This window comes from Macaca nemestrina, chromosome 13 (assembly GCF_043159975.1).
Source record: "Macaca nemestrina isolate mMacNem1 chromosome 13, mMacNem.hap1, whole genome shotgun sequence".
Lineage (NCBI taxonomy): Eukaryota > Metazoa > Chordata > Mammalia > Primates > Cercopithecidae > Macaca > Macaca nemestrina.
In genome coordinates this window covers 42,833,820-42,856,976 of record NC_092137.1, presented here as the reverse complement: position 1 = coordinate 42,856,976, position 23,157 = coordinate 42,833,820, and the positions used below count along the sequence as shown (strand labels likewise).

Below are 23,157 nucleotides of genomic sequence, written 5' to 3'. Positions count from 1 at the left end.
GATTCTTAACTTCCTGCAGGGTGGAGGAGAGCCTAACACTGCCTTTGAGAAACTAAGGAAAACTTACTGGAAAACACACACACACACACACACACACACACTCTCTCTCTCTCTCTCTCTCTCTCCTATACACTCCCAGTAGACCACAGACATGGTTGCCTATGGACATCAGGTTATTAATACCTAATCACCCTAACAAGCCAAGATCAAGACATCTGCTGAAGAGGTTGTAACAAGGTAAGTACAAGAACAGAAGAGATGATAGCATAATCAATTAGATGTTAGGAAAAGTTCATTAATTGCTTGTCTGAAAAAAAAAATGAGTAGATGGCTGCTGAAACACTCATTTTAAATCTTAAGGTAAAATTATTTGAGAATCTGATTATGTAAAACTCAATGACTGGTGAAGCTAAATACAAAACAAAATAACATATGCTCTCTGAATTTCATCCAGATAAATGACTGCTCTTTTATTATTACTATAATCTATATGCTTATAGAAATAAAATACAGATAACTTAATTATGATCCCTTTTAGCAGCATGGCCCATCAGTTGAGAAAAAAATTAGAATGAGATAAAAGAAAAATATACTTCATTGAAGAATAAGCAAAACAAAGATAATGTGCAAATTAACTGAAAATTAACACACAAGCCCTGGGGAAACAGAGCTTCCTCAGCAGCCAACTGAGTTGGTGATGGTTTCTCTTCTACTCCTAGGACAAAGATGATACTGGATCCCTACCCATTTTAATGGAAAAGTCTCATTCATTTTCATTCTTAAATGTTTCACTTTTTAATTATTTTTTTATGCAGAGTCTCACTGCGTCTCCCAAGCTGAAGTGGTGGCGTGATCTCGGCTCACTGCAACATCTGCCTCCCAGGTTCAAGTGATTATCTTGCCTCAGCCTTCCAAGCAGCTGGGATTACAGGCACGTGCCACCATGCCTGGCTAATTTTTGAATTTTTAGTAGAGATGGGGTTTCACCATGTTGGCCAGGCTGGTCTCGAACTCCTGACCTCAGGTGATCTGCCCACTTAGGCCTCCCAAAGTGCTGGGATTACAGGCGCGAGCCACCGTGCCTGGCCTTCACCATTCTTTTTATTTAAAAAATTATATAAAAATGTGTTTTAAATGAGCTGAACAATTTAGAATATAAATATTTCCAATTCCCCAAATGGGAAAGTGTTAACGTAAGTCCATGAGGTCTCAAATGTTAGCACAAAACGTAAATAAGCCTAAACTCTCAAATATACATGAATCTAATATAGTAGTTTCCCCTCCGTGGGACTCTGACATTGTTACCATTTTGTCTTTTTTCTTTTTTTTTTTTTTTGAGACGAAGTTTCGCTCTTGTTGCCCAGGCTGGAGTGCAATGGTGCTATATCAGCTCACTGCAACCTCTACCTCCTGGTTTCAAGCAATTCTCCTGCCTCAGCCTCCCAAGTAGCTGGGATTACAGGCGCCCGCTACCACGCCTGGCTAATTTTTGTATATTTAGTAGAGACAGAGTTTCACCATGTTGACCAGGCTGGTCTTGAACTCCTGACCTCAGGTGATCCACCCGCCTTGGCCTCCCAAAGTACTGGGATCACAAGCATGAGCCACCGCACCCAGCCCTCAATTCCCTTTACAAAGCATTTTTCTTCTTATAGAGCTATTACTTAAGTTTTAAAGCCTTTCAACTATTCTGCTAAAAACTACCTTTAGGAACAAAAAATGATTTTTTTAGTCATCGTTCCTTTTATTGATATCCTCTTTAAATCAAAGGGGAGCTTTTCATAATAAGAGATTTCTTAGAATAGCTTTAAGATTTCCTAACTGTTAAGCCAAACAGCAAGTTTTCTCATCTCTTAAGGAACAAAAGCTACACAGCTCTAACATGCTAGCCTGGAATGTGACTCCAGAGCGAACATATTAATTATACACATATTGTCAGAGACATGGTAATGACAAAACAATCTACAATTCATGGATACATAGGATCTCTGTGCTAACAAAAATAAAAATAAAAAAGATAAGCAAGACCAAATGTGTTGAAAATAAAAGTTATGTAAATGTTATGTGGTGATATATATGATACACGATCATGAAATGGAAACCAAACTGGACAAACAGCCTGCTCAACCATATGTTTAGATGCTAGCTTAAGAAAACGAAATGTGTAATTTCAGAAAATTCACGCAAAAATCAGTTTAAAGTTTACTTATAATTTGCTAGACCTTCTAATAAATATAGTATTTGTTATGAAGCACTGGTGAATTTCCATAATGTTGTATGACAATTGTAAAAGGTTCATGGGAAAAACAAGATTTACAAAGACATACGGTCTCTAATTAGTGTAAATTGGCAAATTTTATTTAAACCTAATGAATCCATAAGACTGGACTGTACTGTCTCAATTATAGAGTCTCATTATAACAGCATCCTTAGGGGTTACATTGCGGCACTACCTAAGAGGTAAAAGTGCTTCAACAGGGCTCTGTAGGCAACTCCATCACAAAACGCCACCGAATAGGATCACCTCCCACCAATCTTTTGCTAAGCACTACTCTCTGGTAAAGAGTACAGAAGTTTCAATGTTTTGATTTTTTTTTTCAGGTTGGCATGATACAAATGGCAGCACACAAAAACAATGTTAAAAAAATAAACCAAATAAAAGGCTGTACACAAGAACTTATGTTTATTGCAAACAAACAAACAAAAAAAAAAGGAAAGAGAAGAAAAGAGAAAATGGTCAGAAGCACAACATATAAGGTTAAGAATTTAAAAGCATCTTACATTCTGCCCTAATGGCAGCATAATTAATAGCAACAAACGGCCGTCTTGCTGCCTGCCGTAGCCGGAGGGTATTTTTGCAGACCTGGCGAGCAAATTTTGTGAAATATGTAGTATGAAGGAAGAAAGCTTGGCGGGTCTTCACTGCAGACTTTGGACTCCCAGTATTTCTAACTGGCATTCCCTGCATGGCCTGGCGGGATACGTGACTTCTAACACGAGGGTCCTGCAAAATCAGAAAACAACAAACACTCAAAGAAATGAACTTGCCCAAACGCATTACTGTTTGCATCACGCTCAAAAGAAAAGTGCAACTTTTAAATCTTTCATGAAGCATCTATAATATCACTTGGTGCACTACCTCTAAAAGAATTAAAGTGTGTACTTTTGGGAAAGAGGTGGGGAATAGAGAAGGGAACTGTGGAGAACACTGTACTATTGTACAGGAATCCATAATAACATTAACAATAGGTAGTAAGAAACTGCCAAGGGGGCTAACTACACTTTTTTTTTTTTTTTTAAATTAAGGAGTCCTGAAAGCCTGTCAGCACTGAAAAAGAGTCGTCACCCACTGGTAAACACAGATGGTTGGCATCTTCAATCTATGAGGATTTTACCAAAATCACATTTAAACTGTTGTTCACCTCAAGATTCAGTCCATACTTCTTATCCCTCCAAAATAGTCACAGGGAGAAAAAATGCTCAATTTGCATTTATGACTTTATGTAGTAAGACATGCCTTCAACAGAATGTAAAGGTTACACAAACTGTTTTCAAAAGCAATTAAACATTTAATTTGTAAGCTCTCTACTTATGCTAACATCTCCCACATTCATTGTTTTTTTTTGTCTGAGACCATTATTCTGAATACCTGATAAAATTTAATTTCTCCCTGCTTCTCTCCACACCTACCCTGAATATTGTAGTGCTATGTTTACCTACAAAGGTAGCTTTCTTCATTTTTAAATTATCCTATACTGTACTTCTGTTTCCAAGGAATAATCAAGCCACTTAAAAACATGACATTTTTCAACACTAAGAAGCCTACTGTACCTCTGTAGTTGGGCTAGGAGATAACTTCTCTTCTTCTGACTGGGTGGGCATTTTCAAGCCTCCATATTTTTTCCAATAAAGCCAACAAATTGCACATAATCTACACTGCATATTAGGTGGGCCCCAGGAATACCACTGGTGAGACTGTGTAGCTAAAGCAGAAGAAAAACAAGAAAAATAAGAAAAATGCTATTTAATTTGTAACATCAACACAAAATAATCAAATATTTAAAAAATACTTGTCATGCTTAGTTTACAATGTTATTGTTCCCAGCTTACAAGTCAAACATAATAGTATATTTGTGTTTTTTTAATACTCAGAATTCATTAAACCAACTTATTTCTATCATTATATAAAGTGCTTGTGGCCCTGTTAAAGCTATTAAGTGAAGTATCCTGTATTATGCATTTTGCTGCCGAGGGAGTTTTTGTTTTACTGATTAAAAATACTCTATTGTGTATGTTTCTGGAAATAGGTTCTCAAAAATATACTATTAGTAGTATTTTAAAAATCTGGGGCTGGGTGTGGTGGCTCTCGCCTGTAATCCCAGCACTTTGGGAGGCTGAGGCAGGTGGACCACGAGGTCAGGAGATCAAGACCATCCTGGCTAACATGGAAAACCCATCTCTACTGAAAATCCAAAAAAAATTAGCCGGGCGTGGTGGCACGCACCTGTAGTCCCAGTAACTCAGGAGGCTGAGGCAGGAGAACTGCCTGAACCTGGGAGGCAGAGGTTGCAGTGAGCTGAGATCATGCCACTGCACTCCAGCCTGGGCAACAGAGTGAGGCTCCATCTCAAAAGAAGAAAAGAAAAGAAAAAAAAAGAAAAAAATATATATATATAAATATAAATCCAGGTTTCCAAACCCAGGGTTGAGACACCACTCCAGGGATTATTTAAGGTACTCAGGGAGGTCCCATTGATAAAGTCAGGAATCTAATAAAAACAGGTATCTGTCAGCCAGGTGTGGTGGTAAACTCCTGTAGTCCTAGCCACTACAGAGGCTGAGGCAGCAGGATTGCTTGAGCCTGGGAGGTTGAGGCCACTGTGATTCCACCACTGCATTCCAGCCTGGGTGACAGAGGGAAGTGGGGAGGAGGAGGGGTTTGGGGAGGGGGAGAGGGAGGGAGAAGGGGAGGAGAGAAGAAAGAAACAGGTATCTGTTTCACACTACTTTATTTTAATCAATAGGCAAAATCCTTATTTTAAAATCTCCATTTATGGACAGAATCCCTTTCAAGACTCTAAATCCATATGAAGCGAGCATGGGCAGCTGACATCACAGCATGCTTGAGGCCTAAAACTCAGATGATTTAACAGCTAGCTGAACACTGCAAGCTTGTGTTAGTTTCTGTTTTGTAGTTTAAATTACTGACATGTGACATTTAAAATATACACATGATAGATCTGAAGTTTAAGAGAAAACACTGAGGTTGAGATATTAACTGGGTGCATAAAAAATTGCAATTCTGTAGGTCTGCCTTGAAATATTATTTCTCTGACCTGTAAGTTACCTTTATCAGACTGTTCAAATGTTCAAACAGCACATCAAGATATCAACTAACACTTCACAAACCAATGTGAAAAAGAGAAAATACAGAGACCATTATATTCATGTTTATTGGGAATAACACTGTACACCCATCATGTATTATTTTTGGAGGATTATTATTTTAGGCTTTTATTTGTGTAAATATTTTAGGCCTGTTTTAGGCTTTTATTTATACAAATAAATATTTTATACAAATGAAAGCCTAAAAGCCTTTCCTCCTATAATTTAGAACTAATAAGTCATTAAGACACAAATTTTAAAAATCTTAAAACATTAAGCTATGAATCTATTTTGAATTCTAAATATAAAATTTCACTTAAAACATGTTTTACGTAAACTAATCAATCCATGCACATCATTTTAATAACTGTCAATAAATGCCTTTCTCCTTAAATAACTCAAATTCAATTGGAAAGTAGGTATCATTTAATAAATAGAAAACATCAAGTTCTACCTCTCTATAAGGATAAATCTTATATTAAGATACATTTTATCATGGAGATTAGTAATACATGAGTCTAAAGTAAGTATTATAAAATAAAAATAGCTTACTCATCATGCACACACAAAAATAACAGAATAATCATTTAAGGGGATATACGTGAGCGTGAAAGGAGTTTGCAAGTTATTTATTTATTTATTTATTTTTCTGGAGACGAAGTTTCACTCTGTCACCCAGGTTGGAGTGCAATGGCGCAATCTCAGCTCACTGCAACCTCTGCCTCCCAGGTTCAAGCTATTCTCCTGTCTCAGCCTCCTGAGTAGCTGGGATTACAGGTGCACACCACCATGCCCGGATAATTTTTTGTATTTTTAGTAGAGATGGGGTTTCATCACATTGGCCAGGCTGGTCTCGAACTCCTGACCTCAGGTGAATCATCTGCCTTGGCTTCGCAAAGTGCTGGGAGCCACAGCGCCCTGCCTGCAAGTTAAAATTAAGCCACTACCATTTGTCTGTAGGATTCTTTTTATTTTCATTTAAATATACACGAACTTCGAAATCCAAGAAATCCCAATTCAAGGTATTTATGATGCTATCCATGTAAAAGCATGACTAAAGAATTTTTTTCCACAAATTGTTTCCCTTTGTGCTCCCATGGTCAAAAAAATTGTTAAACACATCCCTATGTACCATTTCTATGAATTCAGCAACTTGGCTCACACCTTCCTTGGGATCAGTGGACGTAACTGTACTCATAGCTGTCCCTCATTTCTATGTCCTTCCTGGAGACAGTAGGCTACATGTACTCTCAAAGAGCTACTAAGAACCCAAAATGGGGCACCAAGTAGGTTTTCAGTAAACATTAGTTTCCTTCCCTCTCCCATCCCAGGCTACCTTAACTGGAAGGAAACAGATGATAATATCACCAATGCCCCATTAAGATATCGTATCCTTGCTTGAGATTTAAAAGAAACACATAAAGTCTATCAACTACCTAACAGTTCACTTCACCAACCCCATTTAACACCATGGGCAAATAAAATACTGCCAGCATAGATAAATACAGTGGGATCCTGAGGTCAAAAGCAAGTATCATAGAATAGCATTTCCCAAACTGGTGCACTGAGGGAACAGCAGCTTATCCACACAGAGGCCTTTCCTACAGAATTACTTGGAGCTTTAATGTGTCAGAGTATACGGAGAAACTCCAAAAGGGGATTTGGTACGCATCGTGGGACCACAGCTTCTGCAAAGCTGATATGACTCTAAACACAACTCAGCAAACACTGCTATGAAATAATCAACAAACCATAAGAGTACATCAAAGGAACTCCAATGCCTAACTTGAGTGTGTGGTATGTAATAAGGATTCAACAAACAGTCCCTCTGTTCCAAGCCAAAGGTAAGGAGGGGCATCTGCTCATTTGGAGGAGACACACTTCTGCTTTCCAAGGTGCACTGTACTGACCTCAGGCAAATCCCAGACGCTCACACCCCATGAGTCATAACAGTTCCTGATGCTTAACTGACCTGCTGGAGAAAACTTACCATAGCAGCTCTCACAGGCTCTCCCTAAAAGAGGATTCTGAGGCTGGAAAGTGGTCCCCACAGCTCCATTCACAGCACCAGGCTTCCCATTACTAGTGGATATTTGGTTGGGATTTGGTTTGCTGCTTTCAATGAAATTAAAATAAGGTGATAAAATGATTTGTACAATAAGGCAAAAAGCTCTATATCATTACTGATTTACCTTCACTATTTAATAAACATAAACAAACATTTTAAAAAATGTGTGGTGAAGAAGAAATAAACTGGTAAAAGCAAGGTGTTAAAATGAACTCACACTACTCATCTTTATAAAACAAGTCTATGTAAAAAGGAATCGCTTACGCCTGACATTCATGAAGTAAATACTGTCCCATCTCTTTTCTGATCCGAATACAATTTTCTTAAAACATCCTCTGACACTTTTGAAAGAGACAAGTTACCGTTTATAAAGTCTCCCAAGAAAATAATTATTTGGATCAAACAAATTAACTGAAAGGCAACATGGCTGTTGTCACTGTCCAGTTTCTGCTGCTGGTGTGGGGGCTGCTGGCTACTGCACTCCAGCTCTCCAGGGAGATGCACAAAAGCCACACGCTTAGCAGATGCTGCGGGGTCAACAGGGTCCATCTCCAGGTTACTTAGGACTTCAGGAGCTTCTGGCCACTCATGATGACCACTCTTATTACATCTGAAATTTTATAAGGAATATTACATAGCATTTGAAATTTTAAAAACCAGTAAAGGTATTTGGAGGTTTTCCTTTTTAAGAGAGTATTTTTTTAAGAGAAGAAAAGAGAGGCGGGAGGATGACTTGAAGCCAGGAGTTCGGAGACCAGCCTGGGCAACACAGTGAGACTCTGTCTCTACAAAAACAAAAACAAACATTACCCAGGCATAGTGGCATGTGCCTGTAGTCCCAGCTATTCAGAAGGCTGGCGTGGGAGCATCAATCACTTGAGCCCAGGAGTTAGAGGCTACAATGAGCCATGATCATGCCACTGTACTCCACTGCAGCCTGGGCAACAGAGGAAGACCCTTTCTTTTGGGGAGCAGGGAGGGGAAGAGACATCTACCATAAGTCGATATGCAAATTTCACAAAGACCAAGTCAACAGAACCATTAATTCCTTAGAAACACGTAGCCCAGATTATCTTGGTATTTCCCAGGCAAACAAGGCTAACTTTTCCCCATGTACGGTAGGCTAACTCTCCCACTGCTTATAAGCTGTGCCCAAGAACACTGCACAGATATACATAGTATGTTCTCAATAAATTCATAATTCCTTTAACGTATTCAGTGCCTAATAAATAAAAGTCTCTGACCTCAAGGTGCTTTCATTCTAAATGACTTTTTGTGTTTATTTGCTAGACAGAAAATAAGCAAAATGAATTAGTAAATTATTTATCGAAAATGAATGCTGAATGGCTAAATGCAGATTATATGCTGTCTTCCCGTATCTACTGACGCAACGAGACCTCACAACTATCAAAACAGCTGAAGTCAAAGTTGACTCAAGGTTTCCCACTTTCCACAATTCCATTCACCTGTTAAAGCCTGGTTTGTAAAGCTGGTCTGGCCTGACAGCAAAGACCCTAAGATTTCCTTTTGGTATTGTTATTACAACTATCAGGTGACACTCCCACCACTGCTACCAGAAGAAATCAGTTAACCACTGTGTGCACTGAGGTCTCTATTCTATAAAATAGGACTATTATTTACACTTCTAACCTGTGTCAGCAATGTATGTTAAAGACAAATTGGTTTGTTTGTTTGTTTGTTTGAGACGAAGTCTCGCTCTTGTCACCCAGACTGGAGTGCAATGGTGTGATCCTGGCTCACTGCAGCCTCCACCCCCAGGTTCAAGCGATTCTCCTGCCTCAGCCTCCTGAGTAGCTGGGACTACAGGCACCTGCCACCAATCCCGGCTAATTTTTATATTTTTAGTAGAGACGGTGTTTCACCATGTTGGCCAGGCTGGTCTCAAACTCCTGGCCTCAGGTGATCCGCCCGCCTCAGCCTCCCAAAGTGCTGGGATTACAGGCATGAGCCACCATGCCTGGCCTATTTATTTTTTTTGAGATGACGTTTTACTCTTTCACCCAGGCTGGAATGAAGTGGCACGATCTCGGCTCACTGCAACCTCCGCCCCCCACAGGTTCAAGCAATTCTCCTGCCTCAGCCTCCCAAGTAGTTGGGATTACGGGCTCCCGCCACCATGCTCAGCTAATTTTTGTATTTTTAGTAGAGACGGGGTTTCACCTTGTTGGCCAGGCTGGTCTCAAACTCCTGACCTCAGGTGATCCACCCACCTCGGTCTCTCAAAGTGCTGGGATTACAGGTGTGAGTCACTGTGCCCAGCCAACAAATTGGTTTTTAAAAGACATTTTTCTTTTTTTTGAGGCAGGGTCTCACTTTGTCACCCAGGCTGGTATGTAGTGGTGTGATCACCACTTACTGCAGTGTTGACCTCCTGGGCTCAGGTGATACTCCCACCTCACCCTCCCAAGTAGCTGGGACTGCAGGTGTGTGCCACCATGCCTGGCTCTTTTCTTTTTTTTTTTTTTTTTTGGTAGATACAGGGACTCTATGTTGCTCAGGCTGGTCTTGAATTTCTGGGTTCAAGGGATCACCCCACCTCAACAGGTGTGAGCCACCATGCCTGACCTTTATTTTATTTTATTTTATTTTTGAGGCAGGGTCACCCAGGCTGGAGTGCAGTGACATTACCATGGCTCACTGCAGCCTCAACCTCTCAGGCTCAGGTGATCCTCCCACCTTAGCCTCCCAAGTAGCTGGGACTACTGTCACACACCACCATGCCTGGTTATAAAATACATTTTTTAAAATGTATTATTTATTATCTGTCTATCTACTTAATTTTTTTAGAGACAGGATCTCACTCTGTTGCCCAGACTACAGTGACATGATCACAACTCACTGCAGCATCAAACCCCTGGGCTCAAACAATCCCCCCACCTCAGCCTTCCAAGTAACTGGGCCTACAGGCATTTGCCTCCATGTCTGGGTAATTTTAAAATTTTTTTGTAGAAATGAGGTCTCACTACTTTGTGCAGACTGATCTCAAACTCGTGGCCTCAAGCGATCTTCCTGCCTCAGCCTCCCAACCTGTTGGGTTTACAGGCATGAGCCACTGTACCTGGCCCTAAAACATATTAACATATTTTAAATCAGATAGAAGGTGTTTCTCTTCTTATAGTTTTCAGGTGAAACTACACTAGTGAAAAGTGGTGATTTAGAATGACTAGCATTTTCAATAATATACAATATTCCTTTTTTTTAAAATCTACTATATATAGATAGAACTGATTTCCCCTTAGGGTCAAATGACTGGACAGAGGTTTCCCAGAAATATGAAAATTTCTGATATTTAACCCAGGGCTAAATATGTGTGTTGAAAAAGAGCTAACACAAATGTACAGTTAAGCTGCCTTAAAAAAGAATGAGAGCAAAGTTCATTGCTCAACTGAATCTAGAACGTTATTTGATTGAATACATCACTTGTCTTAATGATAATCACAAAAGGAAAACAAGTGTGCCAAGACTGCAGACAGACATGTGAATCACAAAAAATATGTTCTGCAAAACCAGGTACCTACAGATTAATTCCCAGGGGACAAATGATTGAGGTCATTGTGACAATCTGTGACTGTAAGCAAACATTTTTAACGTTTTAAAAGACACATTATATGAAATTGCCCTTTCTTTTATCTAATGCTCAAATCTCCCCTCACTCCCCTCATCTGTGTTCCAGATTCCAGCCCTCCTGCCCTCTAGAGAACACTGTACACTCGCTCTCTCATCTGCTTGTACCTCCTTGGCTCATATGCAGCAGTGCTCACCATGCCAATAAGATCACCAATGATCTCCATGTTATTAAATTCCTTGGCTATTTCCCACCAGCATCCAACACTGTTAAATCTCTTTCCCCCTCCTTGAAACATACTCCTCTTTTAGCTTCTGTGATACCATACTCACCTAGCTATCCTTGTTTAGCTTATCATATTCTATCTGATCTATAAATACTGGATTTATTCAAGGCTAAGTCAAGGCCCTTTTCTTATTGCTCCCCCTCAGAAATCTTATCTATGGTTTCAAATATAATTATTGTATGCTGATGAAGCTCAAATATGTATCTCTAGTCCAGAATTTTCCACACTGAGTTTAAGACCAATACATCCAGTATTTGGTGACAGCATATTGAAAAACTCTTTTCCGATAAACTCAGAATGACCTAACCTGATTCTCTGCCAGTTTCTGAGCTTAACAAATAGCATGGTAACCCACTTTACTGTGCCAGAAACCTAGGATTCACACTAGACACCCCCTACCTGCCATAAAAGTCAGCCACCTCCAAATATCACACCATTTCCAGAGCTACTACTCCAGGTCAAGCTAGTGTTATCTTTCCTCTCCAAGAACTTCATAACTGGTCCCCCTGCATCTACTCTTAGTCCTCTTCTTCAAACCATTTCCCAACATATAGCAGGTGATCTTAAAGTGCTAACCTGACCATGACTCTTCATTGTTTAAAATCAATTTCCACTATTCATGAGAACTCCCAGGTAACATAGGGAGACACTGTCTCTACAAAAAAATCAATTAGTCAGGTGTGGTGGTGCATGCCTGTAGTCCCAGCTACTTGGGGGTGCTGAGGTGGGAGGATCACTTGAGCCTGGGAGGTTGATGCTGCCGTGAGCCATGATTGCACCGTTGCACTTAAACCAAGGTGACAGAGCAAGACGACCCCATCTCACAAAACAAAACAAAAATAAAGCAAAATTTTATTCACAAAAACAAGCAGTAGGTCAGATTTGGCTTGAGACTATAGTTTATTGATCCCTGACTTAGATTACATTGACTCCAAGGTCAAAGTAAAGCCAAATGGAAACAATTATCTGGGTTACTTGGTCAAAACTAGTTAAATGTATTATTTCAAGGTGGCAGCACTTTGAAGTATAAGAAAGCTGGTATGCTTGCTTTTGAAAATCTAAGACACACGAGTATTTTATTTGAGGAGTGGCTCTTTTATAAATTCATCATATAAAATATATGATTTAGAAGGAATTAGAAAACCACTCTGCAGATGGGCTATTACAATTCTTAATAAAAATTACAGACTCTAAAAATTACATGTTCTTAAAATCAAACCAGAGTTATCTGCCTTGAGGTAAAAGATCAATATGAAAGAGCACCACTCATTGTCTATGAGGCCTCCTATATGTATATAAAAACATTATACAAAATATCAAAATTCCGGAAACAAAAGGCTAGTTATTAAGCAACTGTAAATAGGTTGAAGAGGGAGAAAAGGCTTGGAGCAGCACATAGAATTGTGCAATAAATTTCATTTTAATCCTAACAGAATCTAGGATAGAACAATATACACGTGGTGCTTCATAAACCAATTCTTCCTGAACAAATGAATAAGCAAACTCTGAAAATCTCAACAGAAGAATACAGCAATTTATATTTCTTTTAAATTTTTTGCAGAAACGAGGTCCCCCAAAGTGGTGGGATTATAGGCATGAGCTACCATGCCCAGCCTCATTTAAAACAAAGCAAATGGAAAAACAAAATGGCATTCATTTTGGGACGACAATGATTTCTGAATTCAAAGTATAATAATGATAGAACACTAGACACACAAAAAAATAAAAACCTCTCCATTATTTATCACACATTTACCAAGTATGGTTCTAATTGCCATTAGAACCAAGAAAACAATGTAAAAATCCTCAAATAAACAACAAACCTCCGAAGAGCAGTATGCATTACCCAAACAAAATCTATAGTTTGAAAAGCTGCTAGCTTTCTGAAACACATTTGCTTCAAATAATACAGCGTTTCATAGGTTTTCTGACACTTTCCCTGCAGCTTTGATTTGATAAAAGTATAGTATATAGTACATTTCTTCCTCTATTCTTTAGGTTAGACTATTTCAGGTTTCTCTCACTGGTTCCTTTTTATTGTACTGGTATAATAGTAAGTCTCATGCTTTGTAGAAGAAGGAAGATACACAAAAGTTCAAATTTTGCTGAAATTGAACAAAATGACATATTCTGCAATGACAAAATTAAGACCATAACAAATATTTTAAAAGATTTCAATTACTTACTAAGTTGGGATATATACTTGTTTCAGTTTACTCTCAGCTTCTGCTGCTTTTAGACGTTTCTAATTCAAAAGATGAATAAAACATTTTACATGCAATGCCTAATTATTACTATTGTTCATTGTCTTAAAAATTCACAAGAAAATATGTATTAAAGTGTAATTCAAAAATTACAATTTTAAGATAAGCTTTTCTTTCATATGCATATTCTTAAACTGCAATAATGTCTAAGAAAAGTCACTAGGTTCTGTAGTACAATACCATTTTAGGCATAGATTTTAAAAAATAAAGCAATGAGCAACTCCATTTTCCATTCCTCTATGAGTGAATAAACAGGAACTTTAAAAAGTAACCATTTTTACTTTTCAAATTTAGTTTCTACTTTACTACTTATCTGCCTTTCTAGAAGAAAACACACACACATACTCTCTCTCTCTCTCTGCTTTTAGAAAAATATTCAGAGATTATTTGTTTTCAAAATCCAGGCAAGAGGAGTGACTGTGGCTATTCTAAGTAGAACTAAATAAACATTTATTCTCAAATGTTGGGAGATACGCATTAAACTTTAAACCTCAGCTGAACTTATTTTACTGGAAACAATTAGAAGCCACATGTAGGGAAAGGAATGGGAAGGAGATTATATAATCAAATCCAGACACTGACCAACATGATAGTGTGGGCAAATAGAGAAGCAAAATAACATATGGTTGATGTCCAAAAATTAGACAAACCAGAATATAAGGCTATCTTCTATTTTCCCAATGAGGAGAAAACAGAAATACTTAGGGGGACAACTTGAAACTTTTAGAACAGGGTTGAAATTTTTGGAAAGAATATTATCTACTTTTCAACCATCCTTGATACCATCATCTCCATCTTTAGAGACTCTTTTTTCATTTAATAACACAGGTTTCCAGACTACATAGTCTTGATCTATACCTAAGTTGTTCATAATAAGCACTTTCTGAATTATATTTTTCAACAAGACTTGGGTATCTATTCACTATTCGTGACCTCAACAATTCACCATGGTACTTTTTGTTTTCAATTTTTCATTTATTTTTAGAGATGGGGTCTTGTTATGTTGCCCAGGCTGGACATGAACTCCTGGGCTGAGCAATCCTCCTGTCTTGGTCTCCCAAAATGCTGGGAATATAGGTGCACACCACCACACCCAGCTCACTATGATATTTTAAAAGTGAGTCATAAAATTTTTTTATAGCATCTAATACTTGCCACTGTATAACCTACATATATAGGAAAAATAATGTCTGTGTTAAATATATTTGCTTCTTTATCAGTTCTAATATGTGCCTATACAAATATAACACAAGTATTGGCTGATGTCACTTTGGGAAAATGTACCATTCCCCAGAGGTAACATTATTTAAAAAATAAGTAATTGAGAGTTACCTGAATTTAGGATATTTGAGAAGGACTCAACAATTAAATTTAAGAAAAAGTTTATGTACAGTACCAAAACACCACACTAGTAAGACTACTACAGTTATGGTCAAGGATTTCGGGGGTATAGCCACACAAATGTCATGTAAAGAAGTTTCAGAAGATCTTTAAAAATATATCTAATTATATGGCTGATGACATTGGTCTAAATTCTCAATTCTTCATAAAAATAACTTGTTCAAGAGGTTTGTGTTAGCATCACATCTTTGATCAGTGCCATGAACTACAAAGAGATGAAGTACCAGTCAAATGCAAGAAAAATAATGCCCCTCTAGTGGTATCTCTCCAAAATATTTATCGTAATTCATGCTGAAATCAAGGAAATATTAAGATTAAAATCTTAAATAATATCCTAAAGATATGAAATCATATAGTTTAAAGTAGTCTGGAAAAGTAAGGTAAACAAATTTAAAATTAGTACATTGCTAAAAAATATTAAAATATAAACAAAGTTAATTTTAATGCAACCACATTGGTAGCAATAGGAAAAAAATTACCTGTTGCACATATCTGTCAGTAGTTTTCCACATGTAATAATATTCAATGATGCTAGTCAATGATTTCCAAGGAAGCTGAAAAAAAAAATCAATATATCATCTATGTTAACATGCAATAAAATGAGATGAAAATAAGCTACTATAGAAAGTACTTTCCTTTAAAAACCACTTTTTTTTTTTTTTTTTTTTGAGACAGACTGTCACTTTGTTGCCCAGGTAGTGCAGTGGCCCAATCTCAGCTCACAGCAACCTCCGCTTCCTGGGTTCAGGCAATTCTGCCTCAGCCTCCCAAGTAGCTGGGATTAGAAAGAAGCACATGCCACCATGCCCGGCTAATTTTTTGTATTTTTAGTAGAGACAAGGTTTCACCATGTTGGCCAGGCTGGTCTCCAACTCCTAACCTCAGGTGATCTGCCTACCTCGGCCTCCCAAAGTGCTGGGATTACAGGTGCGAGCCATCACACCTGATCCTTAAAAACCACTTCTTTAAAATAATGAAGCAAATATCCATATGGAAGATTCATTCTAGAATATTTGAGAAATTTAAAATTAATCCTTAGGAAACGGTACCCCAAACAAGTCATATTCAGTAAGAGACTCTAACACAATACATTCCATTTCTCATTCCATTTATAAATTTTACTAAAAAATATAAACATCATAACTGATAACATTTCTTTCTCTTTTTATTTAAGAGACAGGGTCACCCAGGCTGCAATGCAGTGGCATGATCATAGCTCATTGCAGTCTCAACCTCCCAGGGTCTAGTGGTCCTCCTGCCTCAGCCTCCTCAGCTGGGACTATAGGTGTGACACCATGCCTGGCTAATTTTTTATTATTTTCTGTAGAGTTGGGGGTCTCCCTATGTTGCCCAGGCTGGTCTCGAACTCCTAGGCTCAAGCAATCCTTCCATCTCAGCCTCCCAAAGTCCTAGGATCACAGATGAGCCACCGTGACCAGCCCTGATAACATTTCATGACTTACTCAGGAAAGTTCTCAAGCTACAGGTGAGGCTGCAGCACTATTTTAGAAACGGTATTTAAATAGCTTTAGCCTGAGTTACTTCAGCTTCCAAAGATGGCAGCTACGACTGTGTGTCATTTGGTCTCTGCATATCCTTGAAAGAAGCATTGAGGAGGGTAGGAGAGACAGTCTTTCTTTTTTTTTTTTTTTTGAGATGGAGTCTCACGCTGTTGCCCAGGCTGGAGTGCAGTGGCGCGATCTCGGCTCACTGCAAGCTCCGCCTCCCGGGTTCCCGCCATTCTCCTGCCTCAGCCTCCTGAGTAGCTGGGACTACAGGCGCCCGCCACCGCGCCCGGCTAATTTTTTGTATTTTTAGTAGAGACGGGGTTTCACTGTGGTCTCGATCTCCTGACCTTGTGATCCGCCCGCCTCGGCCTCCCAAAGTGCTGGGATTACAGGCTTGAGCCACCACGCCCGGCCTGGAGAGACAGTCTTTCTTTTTTTTTTTTTTTTTTTTGGCGTTTCACTTTGTCGCCCAGGCTGGAGTACAGGGGCACGATATCGGCTCACTGCAAGCTCTGCCTCCCGGGTTCACACCATTGTCCTGCCTCAGCCTCCCAAGCAGCTGGGACTACAGGCGCCCGCCAACCCGCCCCGCTAATTTTTTTGTTTTTTAGTAGAGACAGGGCTTCACCATGTTAGCCAGGATGGTCTCGATCTCCTGACCTCGTGATCTGCCCGCCTTGGCCTCCCAAAGTGCTGGGATTACAGGCATGAGTCACTGCACCCTGCTGAAAGAAGTGATGAGGAGGGCAGGACAGACAGTCTTGAATCGCTGATGCCACCCCCCTCCCATCCCCTGGCAGAGGCCTTGCAGTGCCAGAGTCTGTGCATATGGGGGAAGAACATCACAGTGACTAGGGGACTTTACATTGAACTTAGTGCTGCCCTGTGACAGCAGAGAATAAACCCATGCTGGGGTCAGCCAGTACCTGTGCAAGGAGGGAGAATCTGTACCAGACCTAGCCAGAAGATAATCACCCATCCCATAGGTTGGAACTTGAGTTTCTCAACAAGCCTGGTGACCATGGGCTGAAGTGCTCTGAGGACCTAGGTAAACTTGGAAGACAGTCTAGCTACACAAGGACTTCAACTCCTAAACAATTCCTAGGGCTGGGCTGGACTCAGAGCCAGAGGACTTAGGGTGGCACGTGACCTAGGGAGACACCCAGGGTGGCTAAAGGAGTGATTGCACCACCTCTCTCCCAAACCCAGGCAGTACAGCTCAGGGGCAAAAACATCTCCTTCCTTCTGCTTAAGCGATGGAAAGTGAAGAGTAAAGAGGACTTTGTCTTGCATCTTGGATACCTGCTCAGCCGCAGCAGGATAGGGCCCCAGGCAGAGTCGTGAGGCCTCCATTGCAGGTCCTAGCTCCTAGACACGTTTCTAGACACCATCTGGACAAAACGGAACCTGCCGCCTTAAAGGAAGGACCCAGTCCCTGCAAGATTCATCAGCTGCTGACTAAAGAGCCCATGGGCCCCGAGTAACCAGCAGCAATGCCCAGGTAGTACACCATGGGCCTTGGGCTCTGAGATGTGCTGACTACAGGTGTGACCCAGCACATTCCCAGCTATAGGTGGCTATGGTAAAAGGCTTCTTCTGTTTAAGAAGATAGACAAGTAAAGGGATGTTGTTGTTTTGCACCTTAGGTACCGCTCAGCCACAGTGGGGTAGAGGAATAAGCAGGCTCTTGGGGTCCCCAGAGAAATGAGGTTCAGGCCTCAGCTCCTGAACCGCATTTCTGGACCTGTCTTGGGCCAGAGAGAAGCCCAGTTCCCTGAAGGGTGATCCCAGGCCAGGCAGCATTCCCCACCAGCTGACTGAAATGAAGAGCCCTTGGGCTTTAAGTGTACACTGGAGGTGGCCTGGCAGAACTACCCCCCACCCCCAATCATGGCTGGGTGGTGGTGTCCACAGGGAGGCCCCTCTGCCTGTGGAAAGGGGAAGGAAAAGCAGGATTGATTTTATATTGTGGTTTGAGTCCCAGCTTAGTCACAGTAGAACAGAACATCAGATAAATTTCTAAGGTTTCTGACTCCAATCTCTGGTTCTCAGACAGCATCTCTGGACTCACCGGGGCTTGGAGGAACTCACTGTCCTGAAGGGAAGGACACAAACCTGTCTCACTTTGGCACCTGCTGATAGTAGAGCCCTAGGGCCTTGAGTTAGCATAGGTGGTAGCAAGTGAGCAGTTATGGCAGGCATGACCCAGCACAGTCCCAGTGGTGGTAGCCACAAGAGTGCCTGCATCACCACACCCCAGTTCCAGGTAGCTCAGGGGAGCGGGGGGGAGGGGGAGTGGGGGAGTGGAGGAGGGGAGGGGATGGAGGAGTGGGGGAGGGGAGGGGATGGGGGAGTAGGGGAGGGGGAGAGGGAGAGGGAGAGACACTGTTTCTTTGAGAGAAAGGGAAAAGAACAAGAGTCTGTATGGTAATCCAGAGAATTCTGGATCTAATCCGAGACCACCAAGCGAGTACTTTGCGTCTGCAAAAACCACAGTGATATTGGGCTTGGGGCCCAAGTCCTTTAGAAAGTCTTTTTAAGAAGGATGGACACAAACAAGCCCAGACTGTGAAGACTACAATAAATACCTAACTTTTCAATGCTCAAACACTAACGAACATCTACAAGCATCAAGATCATCCGGGAAAACATGACCTCACCAAACAAAGTAAGTAAGTCAGGAGGGACCAATGCTGGAAAAACAGAGACATGTGACCTTTCAGATAGAGAATTCAAAATAGCTGGCTGGGCACAGTGGCTCATGCCTGTAATCCCAGCACTTTGGGAGGCCACGGCAGGAGGATCACATAAGGCCAGGAGTTCGAGACCAGCCTGGTCAACGTGGCGAAACCCTGTCTCTACTAAAAATACAAAAAAAATTAGCCAGGCATAGTGATGCATGTCTATACTCGCAGCTACTTGGGAGGCTGAGGCACGAGAATTGCTTGAACCCGGGAGGCAGAGGTTGCAGTGAGCCAAGATCATGCCATTGCACTCCAGCCTGGGTAACAGAACAGGACTCTCTCTGTCTCCAAAAAAAAAAAAAAGAATTCAAGATAGCCGTTTTGAGGAAACTCAAAGAAATTCAAGATAACAGAGAGAAGGAATTCAGAATTCTGTCAGACAAATTTAACAAAGAGATTGAAATAAAAAGAATCAAGCAGAAATTCTTGAGTTAAAAATGCAATTAACATGCTGAAAAAATGCATCAGAGTCATTTAATAGTGGAACTAATTAAGCAGAAGAAAGAATTATTGAGCCTGAAGACAGGTTATTTGAAAATACCCACTCAGAGGAGAGAAAAAAGCAAAGAATAAAACCAATGAAGCCCGCCTACAGGATCTAGAAAATAGCCTTGAAAGAGCAAATCTAAGAGTTACTGGCCTTAAAGAAGAGGTAGAGAAAGAGAGGCAAGAAGATTATTCAAAAGGATAATATCAGAGAACTTCCCAAACCTGGAGAAAAATATCAACATCAATATTCAATAAGGTTATAATCAAACTCCCAAAGGTCAAAGATAAGGAAAGAACCTCAAAAGCAACAAGACAGCAAAAACAAGTAACTTATAACAGAGCTCCTATACGTTTGGCAGCAGACTTCTCAATGGAAACCTTACAGGCCAGGAGAGAGTGGCATGACATATTTAAAGTGCTGAAGGAAAAGACCTTTACCCAAGAATAGTATATCCAGTGAAAATATCCTTCAAACGTGATGGAGAAATAAAGACTTCCTGACAAACAAAAGCTGAAGGATTTCATCAACACTAGACCTGTCCAATTAGAAATGCTAAAGGGAGTTCTTTCATCAGAAAAAAAACCAGATGTCGGTGAGCAAAAGGAAATCATCTGACGGTACAAAACCCACTGGTAATAGTAAGTACACAGAAAAACACATCGAGTATTGTAACACTGTAATTGTGGTATGTAAACTACACTTAAGTCTTAAGTAGAAAGCCTGAATGATGAACCAATCAAAAATAATAACTACAACTTTCCAAGACATAGTACAATAAGACACAGAATCAACAAAAAGTTAAAAAGAGGAATGAAGTTAAAATGCAGTTTTCTAACTATTAGGTTTCAGTGAGTGTGTGTGTGTGTGTGTGTGTGTGTGTGTGAGATGTTCCAAGAGGTGATTATTAAATATTGCACACCTGTATCAAAATATTTCATAGGCTGTGGTGTCATGGCTCATGCCTGTAATCCTAGCACTTTGGGAGGCTGAGGCAGGCAGATCACAAGGTCAGGAGATCGAGCCCATCCTGGCCAACATGGTGAAACCCGGTCTCTACTAAAAATACAAAAATTAGCTGGGGCTGGTGGTGGTCGCCTATAATCCCAGCACTTTGGGAGCCCAAGACGGGCAGGCTGCTTGAAGCCAGGAGTTTAAGACCAGCCTGGCCAACAGTGAAACCCCGTCTCTATTGAAAATAAAAAAATTAGCTGGGCATGGTGGCGCGTGCCTGTAGTCCCAGCTACTCGGGAGGCTGAGGCAGGAGAATCACCTGAACCCGGGAGGTGGAGGTTGCGGTGAGCAGAGATTGCACCACTGCACTCCAGCCTGGGTAACAGAGTGAGACTTTGTCTCAAAAAAAAAAAATAATAATAAACTAATTAAATTAAATAAAAATACAAAAATTAGCTGGGGCTGGTGGCGTGTGCCTCTAGTCTCAGCTACTCGGGAGGCTGAGGCAGGAGAATCGCTTGAACCCGGGAGTCAGAGGTTGCAGTGAGCCAAGACTGCGCCACTGCATTCCAGCTTGGCAACAGAGAGAGACTCCGTCTCCAAAAAAAAAAAACAAACAAAAATTTAAATTAAAAAATTTCATGTACCCCATAATTACACACACCTACTATGAGCCAGCAAAAACTAAAAATAAAAATTTTTAAAAGAAAAGAAAAATGTTTAAAAAGAAAATGGCTAAGAATTATTCAAACTTAACGGAAAACAAAAAAAACAGTTCTAGGATGCTCAGAGAATTATAAATAGAATAATTACAAAGAAAAACATACTCAGGCACATTGTGGAAGTAAAAATGCTAAAAACCAAAAGTAGACAGAAAATTTTGAAGACAAAGAAAAAGAAACATCACATCATAGGAACTTCTCATCAGAAACTAGGTACATCAGATAGAGAGACAACTTTACAGCACTGAAAAAGAAAAGGAAAAAAGTGAATTATATAAAATGTGAAATATGTTTTAAGGAACAGCAGAGTTTTTCAAGCAAAGCTGAATTCACCGTTGTACTGCCATTAAGTGCTTATACTGGAGGAAAGGTTTCAAATAAATGATGTAAGCTTCAATCTTTTTTTTTATTTGTTTGTTTGTTTAACTGAGATAGGGTAGTGCTATCCTGTTCAGGCTGGAGTGCAGTAGCTATTCACAGGCATGATCACAGCATGCTGCAGCCTCAAAATCCCAGGCTCGAGTGATCCTCTTGCTTCAGCTTCCCAAGGCCCAAGTAGCTGGGACTACAGGGTGTGTTACCACATCTGTAGCCCTAAGCTTCAATCATAAGATACTAGGAAAAGAAAAAGCAATTAAGTCCAAAGCAATATAAAGGAAAGAAGTAATAAAGATACAAGCAGAAATCAATGAAATAGAAAATAGAGCAAAGTCAATCAAACCAAAAGCTGGGTTTTCTTTGTTTGTTTGTTCGTTTTTTGCAAAGTTCAACAACACTGATAAACTCCTAGCCAGACTGATCAGGAAAAAAGATTAAAAAAACACACAAATTATCAGTATCAGGAACGAGACAGTAGATGTAACTACAAATCCATGCTACAGACCATAAAAGCATAACATGAGAATACTCTAAACTCCTATTATAAACATCTTTATAATAGTAAACTAGACAACTTAAGATAAAAGGGAGAAATACTTTGGAAGACAAACTACCAAAATCACTCAAGAAGAAAGAGGTAACAATAAAAGACCTGTATTTATTAAAGAAAATGACTTCACAGTTTTAAAACCTTCCAAAAGGAGATGACTTCACTAGTGAACTCAACCAAACATTTAAGGAATAAGTTTACACAAACACTTCCAGAAAACAGAAAAGAGAATACTTCCCAACTCATGCTAAGTAGCCATCATTAGCCTGAAATAAAACCAAAAATATTACAATAAAAGGAAATGAAAAGTTCTGTATTAATCATTAACATAGATTCAAAACAACATGCTCCACATAATAAACATATATTAAGTCTTAGTTTGTCAATTCAAAAAGATAAATTTCAAAAACACAGATGCAAACATGCTTAACAAAATACTGGGAAATCAAATTCAGCATTTTATTAAAACGATGTCTCATGACCAAGTGGAACTGATAGCCAGGAACACTGGTTGTTTTCAACAATCATAAGTTAATCTATGTTATTCACCATTATCAAAAGAGATAAACATCCTATAATCACAACTGATGCATAAAACACATCTTACAAAATTTGACATCATTCATGATTTTTTAAAAAAACTCTCAGAAAATAAGAATAGAAAGGAATTTGCTCATTAAAAGACACATACAAAAATAAAACAAATTACAGTTGATCTCACATGTAATAGTGAAAAAATGAATGAATTTCCCCTAAGATCCCCTAACATCAGAAAAGGATGTTGCTCTTACCATTTCTTTTGAACACTACATTGGAAATACTAG

At 39.7% G+C, this 23,157-nt stretch overlaps 1 protein-coding gene across 8 annotated transcripts in view; it reads right to left on the bottom strand.

The window, feature by feature from the left end:
* LOC105464917 (metastasis associated 1 family member 3) overlaps positions 1-23,157 on the bottom strand; it is a 261,198-nt gene that overhangs the window by 42,485 nt on the left and 195,556 nt on the right. For 6 of the 8 annotated variants that reach the window (XR_011611651.1, XM_071076627.1, XM_071076621.1 and 3 more), the window contains exons 10-14: positions 15,470-15,544; positions 13,512-13,570; positions 7,376-7,500; positions 3,832-3,983; positions 2,782-3,004 (exon numbers count right to left, since the gene is read on the bottom strand). Coding sequence is in view for 7 of the 8 variants with exons in the window: in XM_071076627.1 (XP_070932728.1) it covers positions 2,782-3,004; positions 3,832-3,983; positions 7,376-7,500; positions 13,512-13,570; positions 15,470-15,544 (634 nt within the window). In the remaining variant the exon portion in view is untranslated. The remainder of the gene's footprint in view (positions 1-2,781; positions 3,005-3,831; positions 3,984-7,375; positions 7,501-13,511; positions 13,571-15,469; positions 15,545-23,157) is intronic. The other 2 variants (XM_071076622.1, XM_071076625.1) reach the window with 1 other exon arrangement.